This window comes from Chionomys nivalis, chromosome 2 (genome assembly GCF_950005125.1).
Source record: "Chionomys nivalis chromosome 2, mChiNiv1.1, whole genome shotgun sequence".
In the NCBI taxonomy this organism is placed as follows: Eukaryota; Metazoa; Chordata; class Mammalia; order Rodentia; family Cricetidae; genus Chionomys; species Chionomys nivalis.
In genome coordinates, this window is record NC_080087.1 from 89,713,269 (window position 1) to 89,730,049 (window position 16,781).

Below are 16,781 nucleotides of genomic sequence, written 5' to 3' on the forward strand. Positions count from 1 at the left end.
AGTATGGCCACACCTGCTTGTTTCTTAGGTCCGTTTGCTTGATAAACCTTTTCCCAGCCCTTTACTCTGAGTAGATGTCTGTCTTTGTGGTTGAGGTGTGTTTCTTGTAAGCAGCAGAATGTTGGATCCTGTTTTCGTATCCAATCTCTTAGCCTGTGCCTCTTTATAGGTGAGTTGAGTCCATTGATATTAAGTGATATTAATGACCAGTGGTTGTTAACTCCGGTCATTTTTCCTTTCTTTCTTTCTTTTCTTTGGTAGTAGAGTTTGTGTGTTTCCCTTCTTCAAGTTGTGCTGGTGAAGGGTCTTTAGATGTCTGAGTTATTGTGGGCATTGTTGGACTCCTTGGTTTGTGATTTTCCTTCAATTACTTTCTGAAGGGCTGGATTTGTGGCTACGTATTGTTTAAATTTGTTTTTATCCTGGAAAACTTTGTTTTCTCCATTTATAGTGAACGAAAGCTTGGCTGGGTATAGTAGTCTGGGCTTGCATCCATGGTCTCGTAGTTTCTGCAGTATGTCTATCCAGGACCTTCTGGCTTTCATGGTTTCCATAGAGAAATCAGGTGTAATTCTGATAGGTTTACCTTTATAGGTAACTTGACCTTTTTCCTTTGCAGCTCTTAATATTCTTTCTTTGTTCTGTATGTTTTGTGTTTTGATTATTATATGACGAGGAGATGTTTTCTTTTGATCCAGTCGATTTGGTGTTCTGTATGCTTCTTGGACCTTCAAAGGAATATCTTTCTTAAGGTTGGGAAAGTTTTCTTCTATAATTTTATTAAATATATTTTCTGGACCATTGAGCTGTACTTCTTCTCCTTCTTCTATCCCTATTATTCTTAGGTTTGGTCTTTTTATTGTGTCCCATATTTCCTGAATGTTTTGTGATGAGAATTTGTTGGTTATGCTGTTTTCTTTGATGAGAGTGTTTATTTTCTCTATGGTATCTTCAGTGTCTGAGATTCTTTCTTCTATCTCTTGTAATCTGTTGGTGGTACTTGTCTCTGTAGTTCCTGTTCGTTTATTCAAATTTTCCATCTCCATCCTTCCCTCGGTTTGTGTTTTCTTTATTACTTCCACTTCGTTCTTCAAGTCTTGAACCGTTTCCCTTACCTGTTTGATTACTTTTTCTTGTTTCTCTTGGTTTTCTTGGGTATCTTTGAGAGATTTATTCATTTCCTCTACCTTTTTGTTTGTAATCTCTAATTGGTTGTGGCAGTTTTTCACCTCCTGTTTAAGGTCCTCTATTATTTTCATAAAATTCACTTTTGAGTCGAATTCTTCTAATTCTTCTGTATTAGGGTTTAGACTTCTCATTTCGGGATTCCTGGATCCTGGTGATGTCACGTTGCCTTTCAAGTTGTTGGGGGAATTCTTGCATTGGCGCCTGCCCATCTTTTCCTTCAAATGGAGCCAGGAGAGGCCTGATGTCTTGGACCAGTCTTTGCTGTGACTAACTCTCTAGGTGTATCTCCTCAGTGTAGGGGCAGGAACCGTTCCCTTCCAGGTGAACTCCTCAACACCAAAACATGGATGCGTGGTATTCCAATGACCCGCGTAAAGAAGGCCGAATGCAAGGGGTCGGGCGGGGTCCAGTAGAACACAGGCGACACTGCAGTACAAGCTGGAGGTGCCTGCGCTCCCTTTCGGGGGTTGCTGAGGCCTGCCCGCTGCTCTGGTTGGGTAGCCTTAGTGTAGGGGCGTTTGTGCTCTCTACCGGGACCGTCCGCCCCAGGATAGTACACACTCACCCGTCCCAATGAAACTTCTTGGCACCTACACAGGAACTCCTGGATGCCCCAATGAGCCAGGGACTAATGGAAGTAGGGCGCAGGCAGAGCAGGTCCAGCAGATCACAGCAGAGACTGCAGCCCCAGCAGCAGGGGCCCGCTTTCCCTGGCGGGGACCTTGAGGCCTGCCCTCTAGTCAAGAACTCACTGCTCTGGGTTGGTAGCCTTAGTGAAATGGCAGGAAACTGTTCCACAGCTAAGGACCTTGCAGACAAGGCAGGTTTGGGGGTGGGGGTGGGGGCGGGTGTGTAGGAGAGCAAGCCCTGCAGCAGGAGCTGGGGGAGGGGTGTTTGTGCTCTCTACCTGGACAGTCCGCCCCAGGATAGCACACACTCACCCGTCCCGATGAAACTTCTCGGCACCTACACAGGAACTCCTGGATGCCCCAATGAGCCAGGGACTAAGGGAAGTAGGGCGCAGGCAGAGCAGGTCCAGCAGATCACAGCAGAGACTGCAGCCCCAGCAGCAGGGGCCTGCTTTCCCTGGCGGGGACCTTGAGGCCTGCCCTCTAGTCAAGAACTCACTGCTCTGGGTTGGTAGCCTTAGTGAAATGGCAGGAAACTGTTCCACAGCTAAGGACCTTGCAGACAAGGCAGGTTTGGGGGTGGGGGTGGGGGCGGGTGTGTAGGAGAGCAAGCCCTGCAGCAGGAGCTGGGGGAGGGGTGTTTGTGCTCTCACCGGGACAGTCTGCCCCAGGATAGCACACACTCACCCGTCCCGATGAAACTTCTCGGCACCTACACAGGAACTCCTGGATGCCCCAATGAGCCAGGGACTAAGGGAAGTAGGGCGCAGGCAGAGCAGGTCCAGCAGATCACAGCAGAGACTGCAGCCCCAGCAGCAGGGGCCCGCTTTCCCTGGCGGGGACCTTGAGGCCTGCCCTCTGGTCAGGGACTCACTGCTCTGGGTTGGTAGCCTTAGTGAAATGGCAGGAAACTGTTCCACAGCTAAGGACCTTGCAGACAAGGCAGGTTTGGGGGTGGGGGTGGGGGCGGGTGTGTAGGAGAGCAAGCCCTGCAGCAGGAGCTGGGGGAGGGGTGTTTGTGCTCTCTACCAGGACAGTCCGCCCCAGGGTAGCACACACTCACCCGTCCCGATGAAACTTCTTGGCACCTACACAGGAACTCCTGGATGCCCCAATGAGCCAGGGACTAATGGAAGTAGGGCGCAGGCAGAGCAGGTCCAGCAGATCACAGCAGAGACTGCAGCCCCAGCAGCAGGGGCCCGCTTTCCCTTGCGGGGACCTTGAGGCCTGCCCTCCACTCAAGAACTCACTGCTCTGGGTTGGTAGCCTTAGTGAAATGGCAGGAAACTGTTCCACAGCTAAGGACCTTGCAGACAAGGCAGGTTTGGGGGTGGGGGTGGGGGCGGGTGTGTAGGAGAGCAAGCCCTGCAGCAGGAGCTGGGGGAGGGGTGTTTGTGCTCTCTACCTGGACAGTCCGCCCCAGGATAGCACACACTCACCCGTCCCGATGAAACTTCTCGGCACCTACACAGGAACTCCTGGATGCCCCAATGAGCCAGGGACTAATGGAAGTAGGGCGCAGGCAGAGCAGGTCCAGCAGATCACAGCAGAGACTGCAGCCCCAGCAGCAGGGGCCTGCTTTCCCTGGCGGGGACCTTGAGGCCTGCCCTCTAGTCAAGAACTCACTGCTCTGGGTTGGTAGCCTTAGTGAAATGGCAGGAAACTGTTCCACAGCTAAGGACCTTGCAGACAAGGCAGGTTTGGGGGTGGGGGTGGGGGCGGGTGTGTAGGAGAGCAAGCCCTGCAGCAGGAGCTGGGGGAGGGGTGTTTGTGCTCTCTACCGGGACAGTCTGCCCCAGGATAGCACACACTCACCCGTCCCGATGAAACTTCTCGGCACCTACACAGGAACTCCTGGATGCCCCAATGAGCCAGGGACTAAGGGAAGTAGGGCGCAGGCAGAGCAGGTCCAGCAGATCACAGCAGAGACTTTGTCTTAGGTTTCTTATTTTTACTTATTTCCCCAAGGCTATGTCTGAAAGCTAACAAGTAATGTGCTATAAATAGTTACTTAGTCTCTTGCATATTTTCAAATCACTTTCTGAAATGTATTTAAATGACTTGAATTCCCACCAGTATAGCAAAGAAAAGGATTTTGAAATGGGTGGTGAAGTGGCTATTGTTTCAGCAAGGGTAGGTGTAAGGAACATCTTAGTTGTGTGTGTGTGTGTATGTGTGTTTGTATAGGTGAACTCATCTGTGGTGTCTGTGTGTGTGTTTGTGTAGGTGAACTCATCTGTCATGTCTCTGTGTGTGTGTGTTTGTGTAGGTGAACTCTGTGGTGTCCATCTTTGTGTGTGTATGTGAACTCAACTTTGACGTTTGCATGTTGCTATGGGATTGCCCCTCTGTATGCTGTGAATATGTTTTGTTTCTATTGGTTGATAAAGAAGCTTCTTTGGCCCATGGCCGGGCAGAATGTAGCTAGGTGGGAAATCCAGACAGAGATACAGGAAGAAAGAAGGGGGAGTCAGGAAGATGCCAGAAGCTGCTGGAACAATAAGATGTACTAGAGAACAGGTAATGCCACAAAGCCACGATACACAGATTATTAGAAATCGGTTAGTTTATATGTAGACTTAGTCAGTAAGAAGCCTGAGTCATAGGCAAAACAATTGTATTTAATATTAAGCCTCTGAGTGATTATTTTATAAGAAGCTGTGGGGACTGGTGAACAGGAAAAAAACTGGCTTAGTGGGACCAGGTGGGACAGGGAAAAGTCTCCAGCTAGTGTGTGTGTGTGTGTGTGTGTGTGTGTGTGTGTGTATTGGAGAGAAAGATTGTATGTAAGTAAACGCACATGTTTGGTACTGGGAATGGATTTAGGGCGTCTCAGGTACTAGGCAAGCACTGTCCCCCCTGAGCTTTATTTCTAGCCCATCATCTTTCCAAGGTGCCCCCTCTGAAAACCATTAAGATACCTTAGGTGGAATATAACTCAGTGATAAAGCACTTGCCTAGAATGAAAATGTCTCTGGGATCCATTGCTAATGCTGAAAAGAGAAGGATGAGATGATGGAGAAGGAGCAGGAGAAGAGGTTCCCTACCCATAGAACTGTCTGATGAAGGTAAAGCTAAGGTATTGTGCTCCAGAAAGGTAACATGCTGCTTGTTTCAAGTAAAATAAAATGCACCCCCTAAAAAAATAAAACAAAAAAGGTGAGTTTCAAGAAGCAAGAGAAATCCCAGAGTCTTCAAATTAGAGCAGTGTCTGAGTGGTGTTGCTGCAGGTCAAGCCACAGTTCAGTTCCAGCTGAAGCACAGAAGACTAAAGGGGAATGCACCAGATAAAGGGCAATGCAAATGAAGAAATCCCACACTAGCTCTGAATGGGGTATAATAAGGGCTTCTTTATTTAGGGGGAACTCACAGATCCCAGGCCTCTGTACGAATCAGGAACAGGAACTGAACCCAGAATCCAGGTGAGAGGGAGAAAGAGAAAAGAAAGAGAGAGCAAGCCAGTGGGCATGCAGTTTTGGTACCCAAGGCCACACCTAACCTGGTCCAGACTCTCAAAGGCCATTGACTGAAGGAGATTTCCCATCAGAAGACCTACAGCACAGAGGAAAGGCCTCCCTCTCCACATAAGCAGGTACCATTGAATGTGACTGGGGCTGTTGAGAAAGGCCCTGAGTTCAATTTCCAAGACCCCCATCAAAGAAGGAAAAATATTTCATTCGATTACAAACATCATTGTCTGAGTGGTAAAGAACATTAGCTGCTGTTGCAGTGGACCAGGGTTTGATTCCCAGCACTCATATGTGCCTCACAACCACCCATAACTCTAGTTTTAGGGGATCCAAAGCCCTCTTCTGACTTCTAAGTACCAGGCACACATGCAGTGCCAATTCATACATGCAGGCAAAATATACATACATATATAACAAATCTCAAAATTTAAACAAACAAACATCATTGCCTGGGAGCCAGGGAGCTGCTGTAAAAAGTCCACCGGCCAAGCCTGTTGGGAGCAGGCAGGATTCTGAGGGTCTGAGCCTCAGAGCAGGTCCTGGAATCCACTCATATCTTCTGCTTAGGTTTTTCTATTGCCAGGTGAAATTTCCGTCTTCTTGAAAAATCCCTCTGTGTCTTTTCTGAGTCTCATTCTTAGCTTCTGTTGAAAAAGTTTGTCACCTTGGCTCTGCTAAGAAGAGACTTCAGCCCTGACTTCCCGTGGCTGAGTCTTTTCTCAGCACTGCAGTTCCCAGGCTAGTGCCCTGAGGTTTGCTGTTTAACTGAGCTCTTCTCCTCTTTCAAGATGCAAAGACAGAAACTGTGCTTCCTTTATGACCAGTTGTCATCTGACAAGATGCTGTTGACATTAGTGATATGCAATCCATGTTGGTGCAACTGAAAACCGGGGCTTGGAGAGTTGGCTGATCGATTAAGAGCCCTTACTGTTCTTGCAGAGTATCTGGATTTGGTTCCCAGCACCAGGGTGACTCACAACTCTCCTGAGGACTCAACACCCTCTTCTGGTCTCCAAGGACACCAGGCATGCCCACACTGCACATATGGGCAGAAGATTCAGATGCAAAAAATAAAAGTAAATCTTAAATCATAACAGATTAAAAACTCTTATGCACTTATACATAGATTTAATTCATTCCTTCATTTACTCTCTTATTAAACTTTAGTTTACTAAATGTTTCCAGACACTAAGCTCTGTATTAGGTACCAAATATACTAACAATGTAAATGTGGTAGTTCCTAAGGAGCTCACAGCTTTGTGAGGAAGACAGTAAATAAATGGGTGGTTACAGATTTAAAAACAGAGGGCATTAGGAATACAAGGAAGGGTTTCCAACTCAAACTGGAGTGGTGGTACTGAGGCTAGGTAGAGAATTTTACTGTGTAGCCCTGACTGGCCTGGAACTCTCTAGGTAGATTAGGCTGCCTTTGAACACACAGAGATCCTCCTTGCTTGGCCTCCCGAGACTGGGATTAAAGGCATGCACCACAATGCTGAGCCTGCTGTGCTATTTTTAAAGAGCTGATTTCTCAAGAAGGAATAGAGGCAGAAGGGCCTTTTAGGCACAACATGTGTTGTCCATAATGTGAGGCTGGGAGCTGCAAGTAGCTGTGTATGCTGCAACAGAGCACATAAGGACATGGGTCAGAAGAACAGGGCAGATATCGTGGGACTAAACACTGGGTTGAGAAGTTTAAGTTTGAAACTGGAGAGATGGATCAGTGATTAAGATCACTGGCTGCTCTTCCAGAGGACCTAACATCTATCCCAAGTACCCAGGTGATGGCTCACAACCACCTGTAACTCTAGTTCCAGGGAACCCAGTGTCTTCTTCTGGCTTCCCCAGGCATAAAGCAGGCAAGCAGTGCACAGATAGACATGGTGTCAGCACACCCACATACCTAAATATATAATAAATTAAAACGTTTAGGTTTTTATCCTCAAGGTCATGGAACACATTAAATAAATAATAAAAATAGTTTAAAGGAAGACATGCAACGACTAGAAAAACATTTTGTTTTATAATCAATACTGATTCCCTTCCAGCAGAAAATGTACATTTCTCCCGTTGTTCCCTGGACTTGTGACAGTGAATGACACTGTACAGGCACTGAGACACTTGTTGCATGAATTGGAAACATTTCTTTAGCCAGCAGCATGGTTCATGGAATGCTCTGTGGAGGTTGATTGGGTGTTTGCCACTCTGTCAGAGGCCTCATCGGCAGTCTGACAGGGCTCCTGGCAAAGATAAGGATAACCTCACAAACAGCTGGAGGTGTGGGAAGTTGCTATTCTGGGAACTTCTTGGAATACTTATCACTTCAACTACACAGCTTCACTGGGGCTCTGGCCCTGGGTTGTAAAATGTGCAGGATTCCCTCTGTCACCTACCCCTGTAGGAACGGCTCCTCACACACTCCAAGTTACGGGTAAAATAGACAATTCAATGTTTTCTGTACTTTAAGAAATATTTCATTCTTCATTAGAGATAACATCTTCGACTCTAGCCAGGGAAGCAAGACTTTGGGTCAATATTATGGCTTCAAGTGTAGTGTTTTTCTGTCATCCTGAGTGTGTGAATGAGTGGGTCTCTGTATTTTCGTCTATTTCTTGTGTATTTTCTAAAGTAGGTTCTTTTCCTTTCGATGGTTTATTTTGTCCTATTCTGATGTGTTATATTTGCTTTTTCTCAAATTTTATTTTATTGTTATTCCCTAGAAGTCGGTTTGGTTCAAATGAGAGGCAGAAAGGGAGTGGATCTGGATAGCAGGGTGTAGGGAAGGACCGGAAGGAGTAGAGAGTGGAAATCCTTAATCAGGCTATATATGTGAAAGAAACAACCTATTTTCAGTAACAGAAAAACATGAAATGCATCTCCTATGACGTTATCATTATTATCCTTCCATGGCCTCCTGGAATCCTTGTCTTTTTTGTTTCTTTCAGATTTATTTATTTTATTTTATGTATATGGGTGTCCTGTCAAAATGTAAGTATGTGCACCATGTTCAGTGCCTGGTGTCCAGAGGTCAAATGAGGGTGTCAGATCAGTTATGGATGGTTGTGGGTCTTCATGTGAGTGCTGGAAATGGAATCCAGGCTTGCATGTATGGCCTGTGCTCGTACCCACTAAGCAACCCCTCCAGCCCCAGCAGTGCCCTTTTCATGAAGCCCTTTGGAAGACAACAATTTCTTCCTGCTGTAAACAGGTCAAGTTCGAGACTGGTTGGTGGCATTCAATGCTAGCTTGTGTGTATTGCGTATGGGTTATTGTTCTACATGCTCCTGAAGGAGGGAACAGCACATGGTTTAGCTGGGAGCATTATGTGCCTTCTAATGCAGGGTTATGCAAGTGTTGAATGAATTGTTTTGCTGAATTATACTTTTATGTGCAATGGTGGAGTGTCCAGAGATTCAGTGACACATTATTCTGGATGTTTCTGGGAGGCAGGTTTGGATGAAATTAACATTTAAATGGGTCCATTGGGTGTAGGCACTTGCTGATCTTAACGTGGGTGGGGCTTATGCAATCAGTTGAAGACCCCAGTAGAAAGAAAGGCTTAACCCTTTCCTGGCTTAGAGAGTTTCTCTGTCTGTTTCTAAACTGAGATTTTTGGGTTTTTTTTTTTTTTTTTTTCTGCTTCAGACTCAGTTTGAAATGTCACTTCTCCCTGGATCTTGAGCCTGCTAGCCTCTGGGCAGAAACCATTAGAGCTCTCTTGTATGTCTAGCTTGCTGGCTTACTTTGATCCATGATCCTATTGTTGAGTTTCTAGAGAGTCCAAATGATACACTTAGCATTTGGACATTAGAATTATTTCAGAGAAGGAAGAATAATTTTATCTACCATACCTTGGCCTGCATTGATAGAAGGTAGTTTTGAAATGATGCTAATCTTTGATGCATTCATCTACTGAAATCCTCAGTAGCTGAACTTTTCTTCTCCCTTCCCATGGTTTCAGGCAGAGAGGACTTAGGTGGTAACCTCGGCCACCACTATAATATCTGCTCCAGGCCTGCCTCGCTCTTCCTCACCTCTGAGTGCGTTTCCCTGCCCTACCTCATATGAAGCCTAACTTAGTGAGGCAGACTGGTCAGCTTTGTGACTATGGGAAAAATTAGACTGTCCGAGTGATTTGTGTTGTGCTGCAAAGCAGTCTAATCTCAGAATCACTTGCTAAATGAATTGATAATTTCAGGCTCGGCCAAGACAATCTCAGAGTAACTGCACTATGTGCTTGTGGTGGAAACTTCCTCCAGGAGCCTCAGGGTCAGCACCTTGTGCACTTACTGCCATGCCACAGCATTCCTGCTCCTGCATGTGAAGCCACAGCCTCCCGTAAACAGCACCAGAGAAACACTGCCACAGAAGAAGCACTGGAGAGTCTAGGGCTTACATGAAAGGAGAGATGGCAGGTATACAATCCCAACACTCCAGAGCCTGAGGCAGGAGTGTTGTTCAAAGATAGCCTGTGCTATGTAGGTGAAATGCTATTTTAATACCAAAAGGTAAACCTATCAAGTAAAACAAAGAAAAACAGAGCAAAAGTCTTTCCCTCCCTACTAAAACCATACAATCGAAAAGAAGGGTGACAGAATCAAGTACGTACACATCTCTGTTGTAGTTTAACAGGCGAGGCAGGGGTGGCACACACCTTTAATCCCACCAGCCGCAATAGTCAGCCATAGAGGCCAGGCAGTAGGGGCACACACCTTTAATCCCAGGACTAGAGAAGAATATAAGGTGGGAGAAGACAGGTCTCAAGCTCAGTCTCAGACTGAGGATTCGTGGAGGCAGTATCAACCCCTTGGGTCTGAGGTAGAGGTAAAAGCCAGTGGTTAGCTGTTTTGCTTTTCTGATCTTCAGTTTGAATGCCAATATCTCTGGGTTTTTATTAATCATGCAATACAAGTATGCTACCAAATGAGAATCACCAGCCCCAGATGCCTGTATCTTGAATTTGGCTTGTATTTTCTTACAGTTTCATAGCTTCAAGTCTTACAAAGTCTGGGTTACACTTTGAATTAGTTCTTGTGCAGAGTAAGAGATATGGATCTAGTTTCCTTCTTGTCTGTGTGACTGTTTAGAGCACCATTTATGGGAGAGGTTTTTCTCCCAATGTATGTTTGTTGTTATTGTTATGGCTTTGAGACAGGCTTGCCTAGAACTTCCTGTGTAGACCAGGCTGGTGGGGTGACTAAGCCTTATGGGCCTGAGAATCAGCTGGTCTAGACCGAGAGTAAAGAGCATTCATGGTAACTCTCTTCTGAAAGTCAGCCTGGGTCTGCCAGAGGGTCTTGACCTTGTCACAACAACAAGTTGCAAAAAATTCAGATACTTTTTTAAATTATTTTTTTCTTTTTGGAGATAGGGTCTTACAATATAAACCTAGCTGAACTCAAACTCACAAAGATCCACCTGCCTCTAACTAATTAACTAACTAACCTGCCTTAGTGCTGGAGTTAAAGTCATTTGCCATCAGTTCTGGCCAATTTTTATACTGACTGATTTTCATTGCATTTTAATTCCACAGAATTTAAATTTTACTTCATTTTGTCATTTCAATTTTCAGAGTGGAAAAAAATTCCAACTTTATTATATATGTATGATATCATATACATAATAAAATATATATATCTTTATTCAGATTTTAAAAACTTGATGTTTATTTCAATTTCAAATACTATTTTTAAGTGATAGAATCTTATTTGTAATCAAATTCAATCTGTTTTAAAATTTTTCTATACAAAAAAGAGGGTTGCAGTTCATGTGCTGTTTGTGCATGTGTGTGAATTTTCCTTTATTGTAGTTATCAGTATGTAGGCAGGGCAGGCATCAAATTTGTCTTCTCGCATCAGCCTACTGTTCACACGGATTATACGCATGGGCCACCACTCTAGTCTGGGCTATAATTTTCATTTTGGAGCTTTTCCTTCTCTCCTTGTCATATTTTGATTGAGGAGAAATTCTATACATTCATATGTTGATCTGAATATGCTGGCAACATGTCTTCATGAGTCCATAAAAGGTATCATCTTTGTTGAAACATTTCCTCCCATCTCCACTCTGGTGGACACTATTTTAGTTCTTTTGTTTGACTGTCTCTTCAAGTTTGCATATGGTTGTTTAGTTTTACTGTGCATGTGCATATGTGTTTATGTATACACATATTATATACATATTTACATATATTAAGGTTAGTTTTGTTTTGTTTTGTTTTGGATTTTCGAGACAGGGTTTCTCCGTAGCTTTTGGTTCCTGTCCTGGAACTAGCTCTTGTAGACCAGGCTGGCCTTGAACTCCCAGAGATCCGCCTGCCTCTGCCTCCCGAGTGCTGGGATTGAAGGCGTGCACCACCACCGCCCGGCTTAAGGTTAGTTTTATTTTAAATAAAAACTACTTTGATTTCAAAAGTCATAGCTGGGATTATAACTGCCCTTGCACATTTGATATTAACCCAGCTGATGAAGAAAAAGAGAAACTGAAACCTTAAACAGTAGACTATGCAAACAAAGTGAAATGACATAAAATCTGAAAATGAAAAAGAAAATACCTTCAAGCCACCGAAAACTCAAAAAAGAAAAAAAAATGCCCCCAAAACAAAAAACAAACTGGTGCTGGAGAGATGGCCCCACAGTGTGACCAAAATTGCATCTCTGGAACCCAAGGAAAAGAGTAAGGAGAGAACTAACTGTACACAGTTGTCTACTGACCTCCAAACTTGCATGGAGACATGGATGTGACCACTGTCACAAATAAAAATAGTCTCACTCACAGCTAAACTTCTCATAATGACACACCCCAGAGTTAAAAGCTGTCTCTCCTAGGCTCCCTCAGCTGATGACTCTAACATACTTACTAATTTTTCTTAACCACCTTAACCCAGTTTATCTGCATGTAAACTATAACTAAACAGCAGGTTGGCACTGGGTCAGACAATGCATTCTGCCTTACTGAAAAGATCAGAAACACAACAATTCTTTCTCCTACCAGAATGCTAGATTATGGCTCCATTTCTATAGGAGTTTTCTCCATAAAATTCAGGTCCATCTGTTGACAAGTGAGAAATCACAAAAGGAAAGTTTATACAGACACTTACAGAGAAACGGGAGGGTGCTTTTCATGAGCAACTCAACGGGTCTCATCTTCCTGGGTCCACGAAGACAAAACAAACACAGACAAGACAAAAAGACTTGAGATTTACTAATAGGAGGCAAGGAGATCATGGGAAGCATATCCAAATGCTTTTCCTCAACCAAGAAAGCAAAAGGATTTTACTTAGGGAGTCTGGACATGTTCATGTAGAGATTCTGCCTATTCCTAACCCTGTTCAAGTCCACTTTTGAACATGGTCATAAGGTAAATGCACAAACATGTTGAGATATGTTTAGCTCAAAGTGAGGCAGGAACATATGTAAATTATAAAATAATAGACAGAAATGCCTATAGCATGTTCAACTTGCATCATAAGGTCTTAGGTGAAAATCAAGTAAAGGATACTTTGGAAGAGGATTGCTTAGGAGCCAATGCTATCTGTTAATCAAAATGTATGATTTAAAAGGTAGAAGGATCAATGCCAAAACACTCCCAAATCTAAAGGACCAGAAAGAGTTCATTTAATGAGCCCTGGCTGCTGTCTGTCTCATAGATGATATATCACTGTATAAATCAGTTTTTAATTTAAATTTATTTTTAAAAGATTTTTCCATAAAACATACTTGCATACTCATGCACTCAGAGATGTGTTTATGCACTTAAGAAAAATTAGTTTTAAAAAGAAAACAATAAACAAAAGTAGGAAGAGTATGATGTGCACTGCGGTACACCCACAGAGAGTGCAGACAGAGAAACAGTCCTCAGAAGCATCGAGGGGCTCCTTTACTTGGACGTTTCTATTGTAGGCAGGGGGCTGTTTCAGTGTCACACTGTCCTGGCTGCTTAAGTTTTATCTGGCAGGACACCTGAGGGCTCCTATCTAGATTGGTGCAGCCTACATGCCCATGACCAGATCACACACAAACACTACAGAAATGTCTGATAAAATAGAAATAACACCAGGAGTGGTATGAGACATAGGAGTGATGGACATCCCACTTTATTACCTATGACACACGTGGAAATTCTGCTTCAGATACACGAGATCATCCTAGTATCCTGCTATCAATCATTTGAACATTTACATTATTAAAACCAGTTGATCTAACATGAAATATTGGAGGTACAATTCTGCATCCTAAGTTCAAAGATACTATTGCTTGAATAATATGATCACATACTGCTTGGTATTTACATAAAAAGTGAACCACTTGAATGATGGGCATCCAAGTCTATATATTGTAGCAGAAAAATACTATTACCAAGTAAAAGCACAATAGGAGTGAAACAGAAATCATAGAAGGAAAATAAAAACTCCAAATAAACTTCAGTAGAGAGATTTACCACATCTACTGCACACATCAATGGCTACCCCCCAAGGTTTCAAACTGCAAACAACATTGGAGTGATATACACTTCAGTGAACATGGAAAATTATATTTATTTCAAAACTATGGTGAAATGATGAAGCAAAAATTTTTATTACCACTCAATTGTGATGCCGAATGTCTTTACCAAATTGTTTACAAGAATAAGGTTTTTCTAGTGAATGAGTTCTTTCCTGTTTTCTGACATCAAGGTAAATATACTTAATATTGCTTAAAATATTACTTCCATAGCTAGCAAGAAGGCCCAGTAGTTACGTTAATGCTCAGGACCAAGGGCAGATGGCTGGCAACTTCCTAGCATTTATTGCAATAGGAGATGTAATACATCTGGCTTCTTTGCGCACACTCACATGCAAACACACCAACATCACACAATTAAAAATTAAACACATCTTTAAATAAACATTTCCACTTCTGACTGTTTTTCTGCTGTGTTCATTCCTCTAAGCCAGTTGTTGCAGCATCTACAGTCACACCTACAAAGACTTCTCCATCATGAATTTCTTCACATAACTGAAAGCAGGCATGCTGGCTGAAGACTTTTTACACACAGAGTTTCTCTGCAGTATTTCATTAATGTATTTAGAGATGACAGTAACTTAAAAAGGCATTACCTCTCTATGTTGATTTGAATGAGAAACATCCTCTAAACTTTTGGGTATTTTGAACATTGTGTCCCTAATTAGTGGCAATGTTTGGGATAATTTAGGAACTGTCACTTTGATGGAGGAAATATGTCACTGGGGGTGAGTTTTGAGAGCTTAATGCCTTGCATCATTTCCGGTTCCCACTCTTTGCTTCATGCTTCAGGTTGAGAACGTGAGTTCTCAGCTTCCTGCTTCAGCTACCATGCCTCCCTGTCATGATGGATTATGGAACCATAATCCAAAGTAAAGTCTTCAATAAGTTACCTTAGAAATGCCTTTTTTAAATCTCAGCAACAGAAATGGAACTATACACATCCTTAAGTTCTTCTGCTGTATGAGTATCTGAAATGGAGTTTGCTATGCATACCATTTACATTCATATGGTTGCACTCCAGAAGGGGTTCCTTCAGGTCTTTAAAAATGACTGTGACTTGTGAAAGCTTTACTTCATTGTTCACATTTAAACTTTCGCTCTAGTATGGCATCTTCCATGCTCTCCAAGGCCACTGTGACATAAAATTTTCAGCACACTAATTACAGTTACAGAGTTACTTTCCAGTATGACATAATTCGTGGTATTTGAAAATTATTGTGACATACAGAGTGTTCACCACATAGGCTCACACTGATAGGGTTTTTTTCTTTCCAGTATGAATTCTTGTATGCCTTTGAAGAATACTGGGAGATAGAAAGGATTTACCACAGTGATTACACTTGTAAGGTTCTTTTCCAGTATGACTTCTTTTATGAATTTGAAGTTGACTATGATACGGAAAAGCTTTACCACAATGATTACATTCATAGGGTATTTTTCCAGAATGAATGTTTTTATGTCTTTGAAGATGACTGTGATTTGCAAAGGCTTTACCACACTGATCACATTCATAGGGTTTCTCTCCAGTATGAATTCTTTTGTGCCTTAGGAGATCACTGCGACATGCAAAAGCTTTACTACAATGATTGCAATCATATGGTTTCTCTCCTGTATGAATTCTTTCATGATATCGAAGATTACTAGGATATGCAAAAGCTTTACCACAATAATTGCATCTATAGGGTTTTTCTAAAGTATGAAATCTTTCATGCCCCCGGAGATCAGCACGGCTTGCAAAAGCTTTACCACACTGATTGCATTTATACGGTTTCTCTCCAGTATGACGGCTTTCATGATTTGCAAAACTGCTGGGACATTTAAAGGCTTTACCACATTGAGTACACTCATAAGGTTTCTCACCAGTATGAACTCTTCCATGCCTTTGAAGGTGACTGTTACGCACAAAGGCTTTACGACATTGATTACATTCATAGGGTTTCTCGCCAGGATGAATGCTTTTATGCCTTTGAAGTTGACTCTGATATGCAAAGGCTTTACCACATCGGTTAGATTCATGGAGTTTCTTTCTAATACGACTTTTTTCATGCCTTTGAAGAGAAATGGAAGAACACAGAGATTTACCACACTGATCACACGTATAACATTATCCTATAGTGTGAGCCACTCTGCCTGTACCAAATGAACCAGGACAAACTGGAGGCTTTCCACACTGCTTGTATTCATAGGGCTTTTTTCTAGTGTTACTTTCCTGATATATTCCCATTGAAGGTTGAAAACAAATTAATTGTAAACATGTATCACATTCACCACGTCTATTCATAGTTGGGGCTCCTATAAATCTTTGAACTGTTCTTGGAGAAAAAGAGGTACATTGCATTTTTCCATATCCTGTATGCTCACGTGGCTTGTATCTAGAGAGATATATGATATGCCTACTGAAGGATGATAAATAAAAGGTTTTCACATTTTCGTCAGACAATTTAACTTCATAACAAATTTTCCTCCTAAAGTTGCATTTTGGTATAGGGATTTAGGTTCCTCCACCTCCGTGCCTCTCATTGACTGTCCCTCTCACTGTATTTTGGGGCGTCACTACAAGCATCTTTGTAATGCTTGCTTTACTGTGGTCTATTGTGTTCTATAAGATCTTAGACATACACTGATCCCCTAATTAAGGTGTCAAACCTGAATTATTTAAAAGTAAATGGACTTGTTAGCTCTATAGTTAGTTCACAGCTCACAGGACTATGGCTAAAAAAGAGATACTAGTGTTGTTTCTTAGTGAAATGTATTAGAAACACCAAACAGCTACTTTACACTGAAGAATAAAGCTTTGTGAAAATATAATTATCATCAATACATTTAAAGCTGTGCTTGTTTTTTTTTTTTTTTCTGTTGATTGTCCTGAAATTACCAGGGGACGTTAAAATTCCTTCAAAGGGACCTTGGTACTAGCTTTCACATGAGAATTACCTTCCATTTCTTCTAGAACTTTGACAAGGTTCTTCACTATTGTAGTCTTCCCATTT

At 42.7% G+C, this 16,781-nt stretch overlaps 1 protein-coding gene across 1 annotated transcript in view; it reads right to left on the minus strand.

Moving 5' to 3' along the window:
* LOC130869370 (zinc finger protein 431-like) overlaps nt 1-15,773 on the minus strand; it is a 50,571-nt gene extending 34,798 nt beyond the window's left edge. Inside the window, exon 1 of the mRNA XM_057761397.1 lies at nt 15,652-15,773. Within this exon, the coding sequence (XP_057617380.1) occupies nt 15,652-15,723 (72 nt within the window). The 5' untranslated portion in view covers nt 15,724-15,773. The remainder of the gene's footprint in view (nt 1-15,651) is intronic.
* Nucleotides 15,774-16,781: the final 1,008 nt, after the last annotated feature.